The 15782-nt window shown below is 52.5% G+C and overlaps 1 protein-coding gene across 11 annotated transcripts in view; it reads right to left on the bottom strand.

Annotated features, from left to right (window-relative positions):
• Positions 1-760: 760 nt before the first annotated feature.
• SSBP3 (single stranded DNA binding protein 3) overlaps positions 761-15782 on the bottom strand; it is a 165889-nt gene continuing 150867 nt past the window's right edge. For all 11 annotated transcript variants that reach the window (XM_042248427.1, XM_027970549.2, XM_027970542.2 and 8 more), the window contains 9 exons: positions 14139-14203; positions 13427-13475; positions 12780-12815; positions 12204-12258; positions 10840-10910; positions 3771-3849; positions 3524-3552; positions 3304-3405; positions 761-2461 (listed from right to left, as the gene is read on the bottom strand). In XM_042248427.1, coding sequence (XP_042104361.1) covers positions 2432-2461; positions 3304-3405; positions 3524-3552; positions 3771-3849; positions 10840-10910; positions 12204-12258; positions 12780-12815; positions 13427-13475; positions 14139-14203 — 516 coding nt within the window. In that variant the 3' untranslated portion in view covers positions 761-2431. The remainder of the gene's footprint in view (positions 2462-3303; positions 3406-3523; positions 3553-3770; positions 3850-10839; positions 10911-12203; positions 12259-12779; positions 12816-13426; positions 13476-14138; positions 14204-15782) is intronic.

Genomic DNA, 15782 nt, shown 5'->3' on the forward strand with positions numbered 1-15782 from the left:
TAAGGTCACGCTTTGCTCAGACACCGTGTGTTTCCTGCCTACTCCTGCTGCAGGCCTGGCCCCGAAGCTCCAAGGACGCAGTAAGTTCTACTTTCTAAACGTTCAAATCAGCGTCACTGCTGCTGACCTCCTCAGCCTGCAGCAGCTCTTGCTTAGACGGCAGCTGGCCCTGGATTTCCCCACATCTGTCTAGTCCCACCCAACTATCTTCCAAGATGCAACCTGCACTGTTTTCTCAAATTCAAGTTGAACTGTGCCACTCTTCAAATCTTTCAAGGGCTCCCTGCTGCCTTGGAGGTGAAAAAATACAATAACCTCCCGCGGCCCAGCACCCTAGGACCTGGAAAACAAATTTCACCAGAAAGGAGAAAGCAGGTGAGGCTTCGGCCCACGCGGCCATCCTAGCCGACACCGCCTCGCTACTGAAAACACGGTGCACTGGGAAACTTTTCCTACTTCTCCAGAAAAGTACGTTCTGGCAAACCAAAATGCATTAGCAGGATGAGAAACTGAAGCTGCCTTTCAGAATGCCCCCCAATATTTGAAATGAGACCATGCCCTTCCTCCCAGCCCATCACCCCCAACTCTCCACAGAAAATGCAGAATTAACACGCCCAGGAAAAGAAGGCCAACGCCTGGAACACAAAACAAGACCTTGTTGTGCACCAGGAACAGAATTTATGCCCAGCCAGCCGCCTGGCATTTTATAACCAGTGTAATAAACTCCAACCCACGTTCCCCCAAACATGTCAGGAAGGGCTGCGGAAAAAAGATGTCCCTTTAATAAAACGTTATCAACATATATCGTACACAAACTACAATGTATCATAATTACTTTTTTTTTTTTTCCTCTCTTAATTCAGAACCAGACTACAAGGTAAGAAAAAACACAGAAACAGCTACAATGTTCCCAATAATCCGCACAAGGTCTTTTTTCAGGCAGATGATATCTCACATAATATGATATACATGGATCAAAGGAGGGAAGAAAACGAAGACCAGCTACAGGGGAGAGGGGGGAGAGGGGCGTAAATGTACAAAGAATTCAGGTGTCTCAGGGAAAGACACAGAGGTTTCGATGCAGGGTGGTGAGGTGAGGGAGGCCATGAGTCACTCCTCCTGGGAGGGGACAGGCTCCACTGTGGCGTTTGTCGGTTTTTGAAAATAAAAACAGGTCCGGAAACAGCACATCTGTTTGGTTGTCGGTGTCCCCCCCCCCGCCCCCCACAGCTATTCCAAAGTCTTTCCATCCAGTTCCAAGCATATACAGAGCAATTCTGGTCAATATCCCATCTTTGAAAAAGAAGGAAGAATCAAGAGAAAAAAAAAAAAAAGAAAACCCAACTCCAGCCCTGCACTGCCCGCACACACGACGTGGACGATGCGAGGGAGGAGGACGCAGAGGTCGAGGTTTCCACGTCCCAGGTCCCAGCCATCCTGTCGGGGGCGGCCTCCCCGACTCCACTCCGAGCCGCCACCCGGCTGGCAGGATCCTCACTAGGAGGCCTGCGGCAGGGCTGAGGAGGGGCGGGAGCCCGGGTGAGGAGAGGTCCAGAGGAGAGAGGACGCAGTCCTGGGAGCACAGTGCATGCCAACCGGGCCACAGCGCGGCTCCGCTGGGGCGGGGGTCTGGGGTCCAAGCTGTGCAGCTGCTGTCCACCTCGCCGGGAGAGGCCAAGCGAAAACAAAACAGGTTCCCGCCCCTCCCTCATCAGCACAAACCGAAATCCCCAGGTGGAAAAGGGTGACTCCTTTTTCTTTCCAAAACAGGCCGTTTGAAAGAAACCACCGATTGTAAACTGCCCAGTTTATTATAATTATTATTATTATTTTTAGATGGCTACAAAGACAGGTGAGATCTCACACCTAGACTAGCTTTCCTGGTGGAAGGGCTTGGGTACAGACAACGGGGCTTGGTTTTTGTTTTTTTTTTGTCCTTTTTTTTTTTTTTTAAAGAAGAAAGCAAAGAGGTTGATTGGGGTGGGGTTGGGGGGGCTTGCTAGAAGCTTCCATTTTTAAAAATTTTTTCCCCAAAAAACCCCCCCTGAAAACAAATTAAAAAAAAAATCCCAACAACAGCAGAACCCCAAACAAACAAACAAACAAAAAAACAGAAAAGTGTCAAGGACATCAAAGGTCCTTCGGGAAAGGGCAAGGGTGGGATTTTTCTGCTCATTGACTTGAAATATATTTTTATTTTGTTTTGTCCTTCATGTTTTATGGAATAAAAAGTTCGGCCTTTTTATTGCATGAAACTAAAACTGGGACAGGTGGAGGGGGTGGAGGAGAGGGTGGGGGTTGGGGGGGAGCAGGAGACGCCCCTCCCCCAGCTCCTGGGTAATGACACCTCACTTCTTCTTGCATAATTTCTGGCATCTTCCCGCCTGCAATGTCGGCTCTCTCAGCGTCTCGGAGAAGAGGAGGGGGGGAATCACACACTCATCGTCATGCTTGGAGAATACTGAAGGGAGAAGCAGAGAAGGGGGGTCGTGAGGGCCGGGTGTGGGAGCCTTGTGGAGGTCTGACCGCATAGAGCTGGACAGGGCCTGTCTCGGGGCTGGGCTGAGACGCCCATGATGGCACTGGGTGGGCAAGGGGCCAGCAGGCGGGGCTCAGGAACCATCCCCCCCGCACCAGCCTGTGTCCCTCACTTGCCTACCCTGCCCCCCTTTCCTCTCCAAATCACCCCTTCTTTCCTAAGGAAGCCAGCAGCAGCCCCTGCCCTCCCCTCATAGGGCCACGGTCTGCAGAGGACGGGGGTCTGATGAGCTGGAGCACAGCCAGGGCACCCTGGGGTGGGAGCCGGCCTGGGGTTCTCAGAAGCTACACAAACATGACATTGGTTCTTCAGATGAGACTGTAAACAAGAAGCCTAATATGAAAAACCAGCCAGCCAGCTCCTCTGCACTGAGACCCCAGGAAGTCACTAGTTGCATGCACACCCACCCTCCAGGAGAGGAGGGCACAGACTGAGACAAGGACCCAGCGGGCTAGGGCCCAGGGCTCGTCCAGCACTGTGAGCTTCACCAGCGCCTGCATGCGGATGCCTGGGCAAGGTCGGATTCTGGTGACAGGCGTCAGCACCGCACTGGGGGCTGGTGGGGGTCGGGGGGGAGGTGAGGGCGCTCCATTTTGTGTGGAAAAATAACCGAGGTGAAAGGCTCATGACGCAGCTGCCAGGACACTGGCCCAGCAGACAGGTCTCGGGCAGGAGACTCTGAAACTTCAATCGCTAGTCCCGGGGCCCAGAGGATACAGTGAGGACCTGGAGGATGAAATAAGGGTGGTGGTGGGCACACTTACATTGTCATTCTGGAAGGAGTGGAGGAAGTTCCCTCCTAGCTCGCCATCGTCCCGAGGGGTGCCTGGAGGGTTGCTAATGCCACTTATGTTGTTGGGAGAATTCTGCAGAGAGAGCAGAGGCGGTGAGCCCTGGGCCCCCAGCAACCTGCCACCCCTCCCGGGATGGGGAAAGGCCTTCTGGAGGGTGCTGTCAGGGAGGAGGCAGGGAACACACACTCACTTTTGGAAGCCCGTCTATGTCACCTGACCCTGGAAGGAAAAAAGAAAGCCCAGTTCAGGGTCTCGCCCATTCTTCTGTGCAGGGGCCTCCAAATGCTTCCACCCAAACCCCAAACATTTTGCCAAAGAGGACCTTCTACCCAGGCAACATCTTCCTCTTTGGATCTTCCTGTGGGGACTGGGCTCAGTGGAGCCTGGAGCCGAGGCAGCGAAGGCTTCCCGGGAAGTCAGGCAGGGTGCTGACTTACCTAACGAGCCGTTCATGTGGTGTGGCTCCATGCCGCCCATGCCCCCCATCGGGCCGTCCGAGCCTGGACCCATCGGGAACTGTGGGAGAAGCACAGAGCGTGTCACCTGAGCGGGCCCGCAGCAACCCTCGCGGGGCTCCACACGCTGTGGCACGGAAGTGTGGCCCCCGGGAGCTTCTAGCCTGGAGGAGCGGCTCTCAGGCACACTCAGGCATTGAACACCAGGAGGCCAGAAGTGGTGCCTCCCCTAAGCCTTCTGACTGCAGGGCAGAGGCCTACGCACCACGGGAGGAAACAAACCAGGAGAGGAGGAGGGGCTGGCCCAAGGCACCAGAGGCAACTCTCACACCACGTGTCCTGGATCCCACCCTGGGCTCTTTCCATCCCCAAGGCAGTGTGTGGGGCTCACAGAGACAGAGTGACCCACTGAGCCAGGCCTGGGAATAAAACTATTAATGCCTTTCCTCCCCATTTTACATGTGAGTAAACTGAAGCACAGAGTGGACCATGCTTTGGCCCTCAATCTCCCAAGCAGGAGATGGAGGAGCTGCAGCTGGACATCGGGCAGCCTGGCCCTGGAGTCATCACATGCGCCTCCTCTGGCTCCTCCTCTGAAATGTGGGGGGAGCTGGGGCATTGGTGGCAGGCGTTCTCTCCTTGGGACTCCATGGGGGCGCTCACTAGTGAGCAGAGCTGGAGATGCAGATGGATCAGAGGCCGGACGTTTCACCGGCTCCACTCCTTTCTCAGGCCCGTCTGGGACTGTCACCCCCATCTCAGAAAAGACGTAACCAAAGCCCAGAGATCACAAGGCATGGCCACCAAGGGATGGCTGAGCCCAGTCTGGAGAGCCAAGGCCTCGGGGGCCGACCAGACGGGACGGAAGTAGCACAACAGAGGCCTGACTGGCATGTGGCCTGCGCTGAGCACCGAGTCACATCCGGGCCTCAGCCTGGAGGAAGAGCGCAGCCATGGACACCCAGCTACCCCACAGGATACTGAGATCTAGAGAGAGCTGCAGACCACGCACAGCGGCAGCTTCAGAGAGAGGCCCTGGGAAGAAGGCAGAGAAGTCACGATGGGCTGCAAGGAGGCGGCGGCAGAGCGAAAAAATAACTGGGGCTCAGGACCTGGGCAGGCAGAGATGTGTCACGGCTCCATCCCTGAAAGCGTCCTGCCTGAGCAGAAGAAAGGGCCCTCTTAGCAGGTGGCAGCAGGACCAGCTGGTGCAAAGACTGCTGTCAGGAGACTGCCAGGGTACCAGTTGCTTCCTCACCCTGACACCCACTCACATACCCTCTGAGGACAGTGTCCTCGCCTCCCCAGTGGCTTCCCAGGGTTGTTGGTGGGCTGGGGGGGCACATTTTGCCATCTGGCAATCCATTTCATGCTTATTAACCCAAGTAATAGGAGGATGAGGGTGACCTACTTTTTAGGAAGCCAAACCCAAACACAGTCCTACGAGACCAGATACATCCAGGGGAGTTCCCTGGCAGTCCAGTAGTTAAGAATCCACCTTGCAATGCAGGGAACACAGGTTCCATCCTTGGTCGGGGAATAAGAGCCCACAAGCCATGGAGCAACTAAGCCCGCGTGCCGCAAATGCTGAGCCCTGGGGCCACAGCTGGAGATGCTGCGCGCTGTAACGAAAGCTCTTGACCACCACAACTAAAGACCTGATGCAGCCAAATAAATAAAATACACATATTTCTTTAAATCCCCAAATTTGATAATATAAACAATTATTCACATGTATTACAGCTGCATAGATATATTTCAAAAACAGGTATCAAATTATATTATGTGTATTTTCATGCTGCTTTTAACCACATACAACCGACTCATTTAATAAGTATACAATTCAGTGGTTGTTAGTGTACTTAGCAAGTTGTACCATCACCACCACAATCAATTTTAGAGCACTTTCATCATCCCCAAAAGAAACTCTGTACGCATGAGCCATCACTCCCCATTCCCCCTCGAACCCCCAGGCCCACACAACCATTAATTTATTCTCTGTGTCACAGATTTAGCTGCTGCTGCTAAGTCGCTTCAGCCGTGTCCGACTCTGTGCGGACCCCACACACGGCAGCCCACCAGGCTCCTCTGTCACTGGGATTCTCCAGGCAAGAATACTGGAGTGGGTTGCCATTTCCTTCTCCAAAGCATGCATGCATGCCAAGTCGCTTCAGCTGTGTCTGACTCTGTGCGACCCCATGGACAGCAGCACACCAGGCTCCTCCATCCACAGGAGTCTCCAGGCAAGAGTACTGGCGTGGGGTGCCATTGCCTTCTCCATAGATTTAGCAGTTCTAGTTATTTCATGTTGTATATGACCTCTGTGGCTGGCTTCTTTCACTGGGTGAACTGTTTCCAAGGTTTATCCATGTTGTAAGCGTGAATCTTGTACTTCATTTCTTACGTCCAAACAACATTCCATTTTATGTATGTGCTACATCTTCATCAGTCAACAGACACTGAGGCTGTCTCCACTTTGGGGCTATGACGACTAATGCTCCTGTGAACATCTGTGTACAGCTGTGTGGACACGTTTCCATTTCTCTGGGGTAGATGCCAATGAGTGGAATTGCAGGGTCACAGTAACTGCTTAACCTATCAAAGAACCGCCAGACTCTTCCACAGCACCTGTACCAGTTTATGTTCCCATGAGCAGCATGTGAGGGTTCAGAGTCCCTCCCGTCCTCACCACCACCGCTCATTATTTGTCTTTGTGATTCTAGCCATCCTAGTGGGTGTGAAGCGATAACCCACTGAAGTTTTCTTTCGCATTCCCTCATTAACTAATGACACTGATCATCTTTTCCTGTGCTTATTGGTTCTCTGTACAAGTTTGGAGAAATGTCTATTGAGATCCCTGGCCCACTTTAAAGTTGGGTTTGTTTTTTATTATTGGGTTCTAAGAATTCTTTACACGTTTACAATTTGAGACCCTTATCAGACATATGACTTGCAAATATTTTCTGTGGGCTGTCTTTTTACTTTCCTGACAGTATCCTCTGAAGCATGAATTTTAAATTTTAATGAAGCCCAGTGCAGCTACTTTTTGCCACTTGTGCTTTTAGTGTAGCTAAGAAGGCTTTGCTAACCCAGGTCACAAAGATTTATTCCTACATTTTCTTCTAACTGTTTGATAGTTTTAGCTCTGACATTTAGGCCTAGGGTCTACTCAGTTAATTTTTGTGTTTGTGTATAAAGAAGTGGTCCAGCTTCATCCATCTGCATGTGGGTATCCAGTTGTTCACTCTGTATTGGTTCCTTTTCTGTTAAATTCTATTAAAGAACAGCGAAACTAGTGGGGTGACTAGTTGTACAAATGACATGTACGGGGAAAATAGAACACTTTCATAATATCTGTCTTCGACATAGTAAATTATTTTAACTCTTTAAACTGGATATTTAAATGTTGAGAAGATGTGGCAAGAGCAAGAGCTGCGGCAGATTTTTCCCCAGGGGGCTTCAAGAAAGCTGCTAGGGAATCATCTCGCTTTCAGGCGCCCAACAAGGCAAATGGTGCTTGCTTTTCCACTAATGCTTCTTTGAATTGCCTGCAGGCTTTGGACACCTTTCTTTCACGTAGGGCAAAACTGAAGAGAGTCAAACAGAAGATGCGCTGACTTGCCACCCTGCTCTCATCAAGCACTGGTGTCAGTCCAACGCACCAACAACAAACACGCCACTCCACAAGAACACCCGCGCATGCAGCGCTTAGGATTTTACTTAAGCACACAGGTTTTGGATCTGTAGGAATCTGCCTCCAGTTCTCCAAAGATGTCCATCCGCTTTGTATCTAGGTGGGTTTTGGAAGGTCGGCCATTTGGCAGGCCCTTTTCACCTAGGAGCTCATCAGATGGGGCTGTGCCTGCCTACGACGCCCATCATTTCTGAACATTCCGAGCACATGGATGTCATCATCGATTAAACCTCTCTTTCCCAAGGAAAATGGTTTTTAAAGCACAAAGGTAATTGTAACTTGTGAGATATAAGCTGGATTCTAAGTAAGTCAGTTTTAATAAAAATGTTGAGAAAGTCTTAGCTAACTTGGCTGCCCTTGCCTATAACACTTCATGAGTTCTCAAGCAGTCTCACGTCCAAAAGGGGAGCCATTACTCTGGCTGTATAAGGCTTTGTCACAGCCCCTCTACAACTCTGAACAGCTCAAGCGCAGGCCACTCAAGCCTCACCTAGGCTCCTGGTGGCCTCGCGAAGATCATGAAACAGTTTTGGAGAAGCAGCAGCTATGTTTCTACTTTATTATAATTCCTTTCCACATTCTCATCTCACAGTGTTTCCAAGAGAAGAGCATCAGAGCAGACTGACGTTTTCACATCTTCTCTACAGCCAGCAACAACGCCAGTCATCTGTGGGCAGGTGTCCGAGGCCTTCTCTTTTTTCTTTTATAAACTCAAAAATCTGTTTCTGCATGTTTTGAGCAAACCGACAAGTGACTGAAACCTTTCATTATGAAAGCTGGATTATCACAGGCGAGCAAATCAGCCCCCTTGGCAGCACTGTTAGGGACAAGGTGGGTGGGGAAATTAGCAGGTAAGAAGTTCATGGACTAAATGAAACTTGCCAAATTAACTGCACTGTCTGCCAAATATGCAGATAAACGAGCAAAGTGTGGCTTGTATTTGGACAAGAGAACAGTAATAGTTTATTTCTCTTCCACACTTCATTAACATCTTCTTCGTAGAAACCAAGATGACAAGGTGAAGCTCCAGTTTTCAAGTCAAAGTGCCTAAAAGCCAGGGACACGGTTTTGTGGAGATGGTCTGATGAACCACTTGATCTGAGGAAGAAAACTCCCCGACTATCAGGATGATGAGACAGAATCAGCCACACACCACGGAGGACCAACACACTTGTCACCAGAATTCCCCTTCATTTCACCCGTAGGACTTAGTTGCAGCCTCTGAACCAGGAAATGTAATCTTCTCAGTTCATGGAGGCATCAAGGGACCAACACGGTGACGGTGATCATTTTAGGGCCGTCGCCCCGCCAAGTGTGGCAGCCACCTTTCTACACTGAGGACTGGTGTTCCTTTGGATGACATACAAAGCTTGTGACTGACTTAGAGGGATGTGCACGTCACGTCCCAGATGGCCATGCACTCTCCCACCCCTCCTCCACCCGCACCTCTTCTCTTCTACACGCTTGCCAGTATGTTCCGTCTTGGTTATCTGCCTCCCTGATGCAGGTCTCTATGTCCTCACACCTGTCGTTAAAATTCATTCAGGCCTCTCTTGTTTGGACATGTCAGGGTCACGCTGGGGCCGGTGGTCTCATTGTTCTCATTTTCATCATTTGAGCTCTTAGAAAACATGACCACAATACTCACAGTGTGAAAAATGACATCTGCACTATCTGGACACAAAGCCTAACAGTCACACTGCAGGCAGAGTCAAAGGTGGATTCTGCCAGGGCCTGGATGCTGTGCGGTTGAGTGGTACCCCTCGGGGTGATGCAACATGGATGATCCATCATTCAGAGCCACAGACCACAACCACTGGCATCTGTGGCTGGGAAGATATGGCAACAGCAACCATGGGAAGAGGGGAGTCTACACCATTTTCTCGCGCTCAGTCCGGTCTTTGGGGCAGCTAAATGGGTCTTGTACATTTTCCCCAACCTTCTACATCCATTGCTAAAACTTCAAAAGACTTGTGTCCTGGGAAGTCATTTCTCGGGACACAGGGCTTTTGGTGCTAAAACCCAAATGGTTGGCCACCCTAGGGAGAGGCAGGGGTATGGGAGGTACTGGCTGCCTTGGAGAGACAGGGAGAGAAGGTGGTGGAGTGGCAGGTGAGGACCATGGTTCCCACAGTTCTCAGTCATGGGATCTGGGTAAGGTTCGTCTTGGCAGGCCTACAACCCCCACCCAGAGGCTGCAACACACGCAGTGTCCACAGTCAGGGCTGTTAGCACATGGGGTGATTCTGGAGTTACACCGGGAACGGAACCAGCGGAACCAGACAGAGCATCCTAAAGGCCAGAGCCAGCCTTGGAGCCTCAAGCCCATGCTCTGGCTCCGCTGTCCTCGAACTACTGACGCGGTCACACGACAGCCTCCTTTCCACACCCTGAGCTCCCCCAGGGCAAGCCCAGTGGGATTCACCTTTCCTGCCTGGCCAGGAAGAGCTGCCAGACCAGCCCTGTCCTTAGGGAGCTCCCAGCCCGGAGAGGCAGACAGGCCACAGCTGCATGGTCCAGTACGGGAACACAAGAGGGGGCGGTGAGCAGGGACCGGGAAAGGTTTCTGTGGTTTCTGTGTGAGGTTTCCGAGCTAAAGACCAGCAGGGCGGGAACACTGAGCCAGCAGGGCAGGAACACTGAGGGGCCGAGAAGGGAGGGAGTGGTTTCCAGATGAGGGGAGGGCGCGAGGAGAGGCAGAGAGGTTATAGGATGTGGGAGTCAGAGGGCTCCCAGAGGCACAGGGCAGGCAGGTACCTGGAGGCCTTGCCGTAAGCTCCACAGCCAAGTAAACAGCCCAGAGAGGGTGAGCTATCATCACCCAGGGGTACAGCCAGTCAGCTGAGCAGGGACTGGCCCAGACCACCACCCCCCCCAGCCCCCCGCAGCCTTGGTGCTCTTCCTTCCTCACCAACACCCCGTTCAGGCCAGTGGGGGTCCCCACAGTGAGGCTGGGCACCAGGGGCGGTCCGCACAGTGAGGCTTGGCGCCGGGGGGGAGGGGGGGCGGTCAGCACGGTGAGGCTGGGCACCAGCAGGCATCCCAACAGTGAGGCTGGGCGCCAGGGGCGGTCCGCACGGTGTGGCTGGGCACCAGCAGGGGTCCCCACAGTGAAGCTGGGCACCCTGCTCTGACCACAGGGGTGGGAATCATTCCACCCCCTTCTCTGCCACCCCCTGCCAGCTATAAAATGGGAACCAAGCTGCCCAAGAGTTAATCACTTTTCTGATGGTTTATTTTATTCATCTTTGGTAACAAATGGCTGAAATCAATTAAACTTGCTTTCCCCTCAGCTGATGAAGTTAATTATGATTTGTTATGGTATCTGATATGTAAATTATTAGAAAGCAGACTTACGTTGGACCGGCTGCCTCCAGGCGGCACCGGATTAATCATTGTGTAGATGTTGTCACTGGAATTTGTTGAATCTGTAGAACAGTGGAAACCCGCAAGTCGGGGTGATTAATTCATTGCTTAATTAAAACAAACTCATGGCACTTGAACTCATTCTTTTGTATTTTATCACCTAAAATTTCCTCTAAGTACCAGCATTTTCTGGCTAATTTGTATTTAATGAAGATTCACAAAGTTTTTAATCACAGAAAATTCAACTGTGAAAGCCACTCAACCCTGAAAGGAAGGATTCTGGGGTTCTGGACAGCAGTGTGGACACAGCAAAATCATCTCCACCCCAAACCAAACGTGCTCCCCAGATGCTGCCTGGGATCACGCAGGCACAGCCCGACCACCACCTGTGACCTCCCCGACCCCTGGCTGGCAGTTTTAATCACACTGGGGAAGAACAGCACCACAGATGACCGAGGGGCCACCCTGCCAAGCTGATGGGGCAGGAGGGAGAGGCAGAGATGGGGCTGGAGACACAGTAACATATGGAGTGGGTTAATGTGACCCAGTCTGAATGTAGGTCATGCAGCTCATAAAAATGCAGCAGCAGAAAGAGGGAGCCGGAGGGGGAGCCTCACGGCCGCCGCCAGCCCCACCCTGCTGCCGAGCAGCCTTCCTGCCATGGGGAGCAGAGGAGGGGGTGGGAGGGACCCCTCTGTCTCCCCAATTAGCCAGAAAAGTCTCCCGAGGAAATCAGCTAACGTATTTATATCAGGAGCAGGCATCGTACTTCTCGGGCAGAAATCCAACTACCTCTCACTTTTTATTTTGGGGGTGGGTAAAGATGGCATGCTGAATTCCTTCTAGTTGGTGGTACGCTATTCTTAGCTGGGAAAGAAACACAATTGTGATGCTGTATGTGTGTGAGTACACGTGCCCTCTTCTATTGAAGAAAAGGGGAAAAAGGGATCTCTGATACAGAGGACCGGAAACCGAGCTCTGGACACTCAGGAGGCCTCACTCTGCAGAGTCCTGGGCCCAGGAGGCCAGAGCCCCAAAGCCCCTTTCCAGTCATCTAGAGAAGTGGCAATCAGGACAGGGTTCTCTCTGACCAGGGGAAGTCAAGAGTAGCGAGACACCTTGTTCTTGGATCTCCTTGCTCTGCCCTGTCCTTCAACTGGAGTGAGGAGTGCCCCAGCTGAAGCCACAGGGTGGGCTGGCGGCACCAGGGTCTCCTGCCCACTAAATCCCTGATGCCAAGATGCCAGGTGGGGGGCGCACTGCTCAGGAAGAGTGGCCAGCCAACCCTGGCTCTGTACCAGGCCCCTCCAAGACTTCCTTCTTCTCCAGCGGCACCCGTCCCCCAGCCTTCTTACCTGCAGGACTAGGCATGATGGGTGTTCCTGGGGGGCCACCACCACCAGGGGGTCCCTGGAGACAAGATTAAAAACTGATGTCGGAAACCCACGGTGATGACACATGGCGGGAGAGGCCGCGAGCTCCAGCCACATCAGCAGTCCATGCTCACCCGGGGCCCAGCCCCACATTCAGCTCTCACTCGGCTGCCAGTGTCCACACAGAACCCAGGTGCTTAAGGCCTGGGGGAACCGGACTCCCTCCTTCTCTTCTTTAAACCAGGAGGCAGCTGCGGGCATGCCTGTGTGCTCACACACATGGAGCCCAGTGAAACCACAGGCCTGTGGTGGAAGCTGACTGGCCTCCTGGTCAGTCCCCTGGATGGAGGTCCCAACTCTGGATCTTGTGTGGGGACTTCTGGGACACCAGAAGGTACAAACACCTGCATATTGACATTAGATTCTAGCACAGTTTGGAATCTGTGCTCATAACATGTCTTGAAAACAAAGAGACAAGGGACCCCCTGACCCTGATACTCTTGCACACGCAGTTACACAGGACTAGACACGCAATGCCCCGAACCTGCACACACTCACCACGTAGGTACCGGGTGATGAGGAGGAGTATGGAATCTAGAAACAAGAAAGGGGTGAACCACGGGTCAGAGACACCTCCTCCAACAGGCAATGTGTGCTCTGCCTACCAAATCCTCTTGGGGACACAACCCCACTCTCGATGGGAAACACACTGAGCCACCTGGTGTCTCTAGGAGGGCCAAGGATGTGAGCAGAGTCCTGTTCCTCTACTGAACTGGTCCCAGAGCCTTGGCAGGGAACCTTGGGCACAGGAGACCCTCTAGTTCAAGGACAGGAAAGCGAGAGCTTAGCCCCACCCCTTGGCTTCCTGCCCTGGACTGTCTGCGCTGAGCCCCCTCCCAACTCCCTCCTCTGAGTGCTGAAGGCCGGCCCTGCCAAGCAAGAGGAGGCCAGCAGGAGTGCCTGCATGGACAGGACTGAGCCCGGCTTCCAGCTCACACCCCAGCTCCTGCAGAGCCTGATGGGTCTAGCGTGGTACTCCCAAATCTCCCCCTACAGACAGGCTTCTCCTTGGAAGCATCAGGTGGAATTCTGCTGCATCCCACTCCCCGTGACACCTCCAACCTGGGGACAGGAACCACCCTGCACCCTGGAACCTCACCCACCCCTAGCAAACAGAACCCCCCATGCCCAACCTGGGTACTCACTGAGTTAGCACTGTTAGGATTGGGCCAGGGTCTGCCAGCTCCCGGGCCCCTGAGAGAAGGAGAGAGAGATGAAAACAATGAAAAAGATGCTATAAATGCCAACATGGTAGCGCCAGCAGGGGCAGAACAAGAGGGCCAAAATCACCAACAGGAAGTCCTTCATATAGTCCTAGGACTGGGGTAAAAACATGTGCTCCCACGGGTAGAAACCTACAGACCCCTGTACATTATATGCAAAATCTGTGAAGAACAGCATTTCCTCTGCAAGTGCATTTTCCTAAGAAGGACACAGATATTCACAGGGATCTACTACCACACAAGTGCTACACCACTGAAGCACTCAACGAGGGGTACAGGGCTCCAAACTTGAGCCTGCCACTTGCAGCTGTGGGAGCCTGGGCGAGTTACTTCACCTCTCTGTGCCTTAGTTACCCCATCTGACAGCAGAGCATACTAAGCACTTCACAGGGTTATTATGAAGATGAGGTGAGTTAATCCATGAAGCAAGCTCAGACCTGTGCCTGGCATAGACAAGCCCTATACGGGGGTCTATGAGGTCTTGTCACCAGTACGCTCAACATCCTCACTCTACTGATGGGGAGACTGAGGTCCAGAGAGGTGTCAGTGATTCCTGCGATCATGAGTCTCTCAGTGGGGACAGGGGGTGGGGACACCCATGGGCTCTGGGCTGCCAGCAGGGCTGTGGCCTTACATGTTAATCCCGGGCATGGCGGGGCCGAGGGAATTGGGTGGTGGTCTCATGCCGCTGCCGTAATTCTGCAACGATAACCAAGGGTCAGTCTATGAGAAGAAGAAGGGGCACCAGAGAGAGGAGAGGGAAAAACAAACAGAACATAAGGGAGAGGGTTAGTCTGTGAAAAGGATCTGATGAAAAAGTAATACATTCATTTAAAAAAAGAAAAAAAAGGGGTGGGAACCAGCTGAGAGGGTCACAATAGCAATCCAGCACAGGCGGAAAGCCACAGCTTAGGCGCATCTTCAGGGGCTTCAGGGTGGGTCTCCTGAGAGCATACGGTCGTCCAGCAAGGCGTTCATGATGCTGGTCGGCACCTGCCCGCAGGTCTCAGGCAGGAAAGGGGAACAGACTCAGCAAGAGGACCGGCTGATGACCACCAGCCACCTTAGACACTTGGGGAGAACAAACTGCCAGCAGACCAGGGGCTGCATGTGGAGGGAAGGCTCGCATCTGAAAGGCCTGTCCAGTGGCTGTTCCCAAGCCTTGGTGTGGACAGACCCCAGCCTGCCCCAGGTCTTGGTTACCCCTGATGCAGTCGCCTGATTCAACTGTCAGCATGTGGGGCCCTCAACAGGCACAGGACTGGAAGAGCAAGAAGAAAATGGTCTCTGCTCAAGGGAATCACTGTTCCATTTAAGAACAGAATCTGCACAGAACTTGGTCCCAACTCACCTCGGCACAACCCATCACGGCAGTGGGATGGGTCAAAGCGAGTCTGGACCAGGCACTCAGGCCTGTCACCTGGCTCATCTCCTGACTCCACTCTCCCCAACTCCCCTCTTCCAGAGCTGTTTCCTTTGCAGGAATAAATACCTTGCTTTTCTACCTGGCGGGTTACTACACATCCTCCAATACCCAGCTCAAACAGCACCTCCTCTGTGAGGCCCTCCCTGCTCATCCCGTGGGATTAACTGCTCCATCCCAGTCACTCCCACAGTGCCTTGTAACCTCGCCCCCCTGCACAGCCTACAGCACACTGGCTTATGACCGTGGTCACGTGCACAGCTCTCCCACTGGACTGTGAGCCACTCTGGAAGGTGGGAACCCTATCTTAATGCTCGTCCTATCCCTTATCACTCCACCCATCAGCTGGCGCAGAATGGGCACTGAATCATCAATGAAGGAATGAAGACGTGAAGGGATAGAAAGTACAATGAGGCTGACTACAGCCTGAGCTCCGCCTTCATAGTAGAATCTGAAAGTATCTGGCTGGGTGGAATTTTGATGGCAAAGGAATAGCCAGCATTAGCTGTTTTTTTTTTTTTTTTTTACTGAGCATGTAACATACAACCTCTGGTTTGGACCTTACCATGAGGCTTGTATTATTCCCATTTTATAGAAGAGAAGACTGAGGGTCTGGAGAGAAAAAGATTTTCTCAAGGTCACAGTCAGCTAATGCCTCCACTGGGGTTTAATCCTGGATCTAGGGTCTCAGGGTCTGCTCTCTACATCACATATCTGTGAAGGAGGGGGATACAACAGGGGGGCTCAAGAGCCAGAGCTGACAAACAGAGCTGCCTTCAGGCTGGTGGCGGGTTCTTCAGCCAGGGACCATCTTGGGGCCACCTCCTTGGCCTGGTCAGAGAGGGGATTCTGAGT

This window comes from Ovis aries, chromosome 1, assembly GCF_016772045.2.
Source record: "Ovis aries strain OAR_USU_Benz2616 breed Rambouillet chromosome 1, ARS-UI_Ramb_v3.0, whole genome shotgun sequence".
NCBI lineage: Eukaryota > Metazoa > Chordata > Mammalia > Artiodactyla > Bovidae > Ovis > Ovis aries.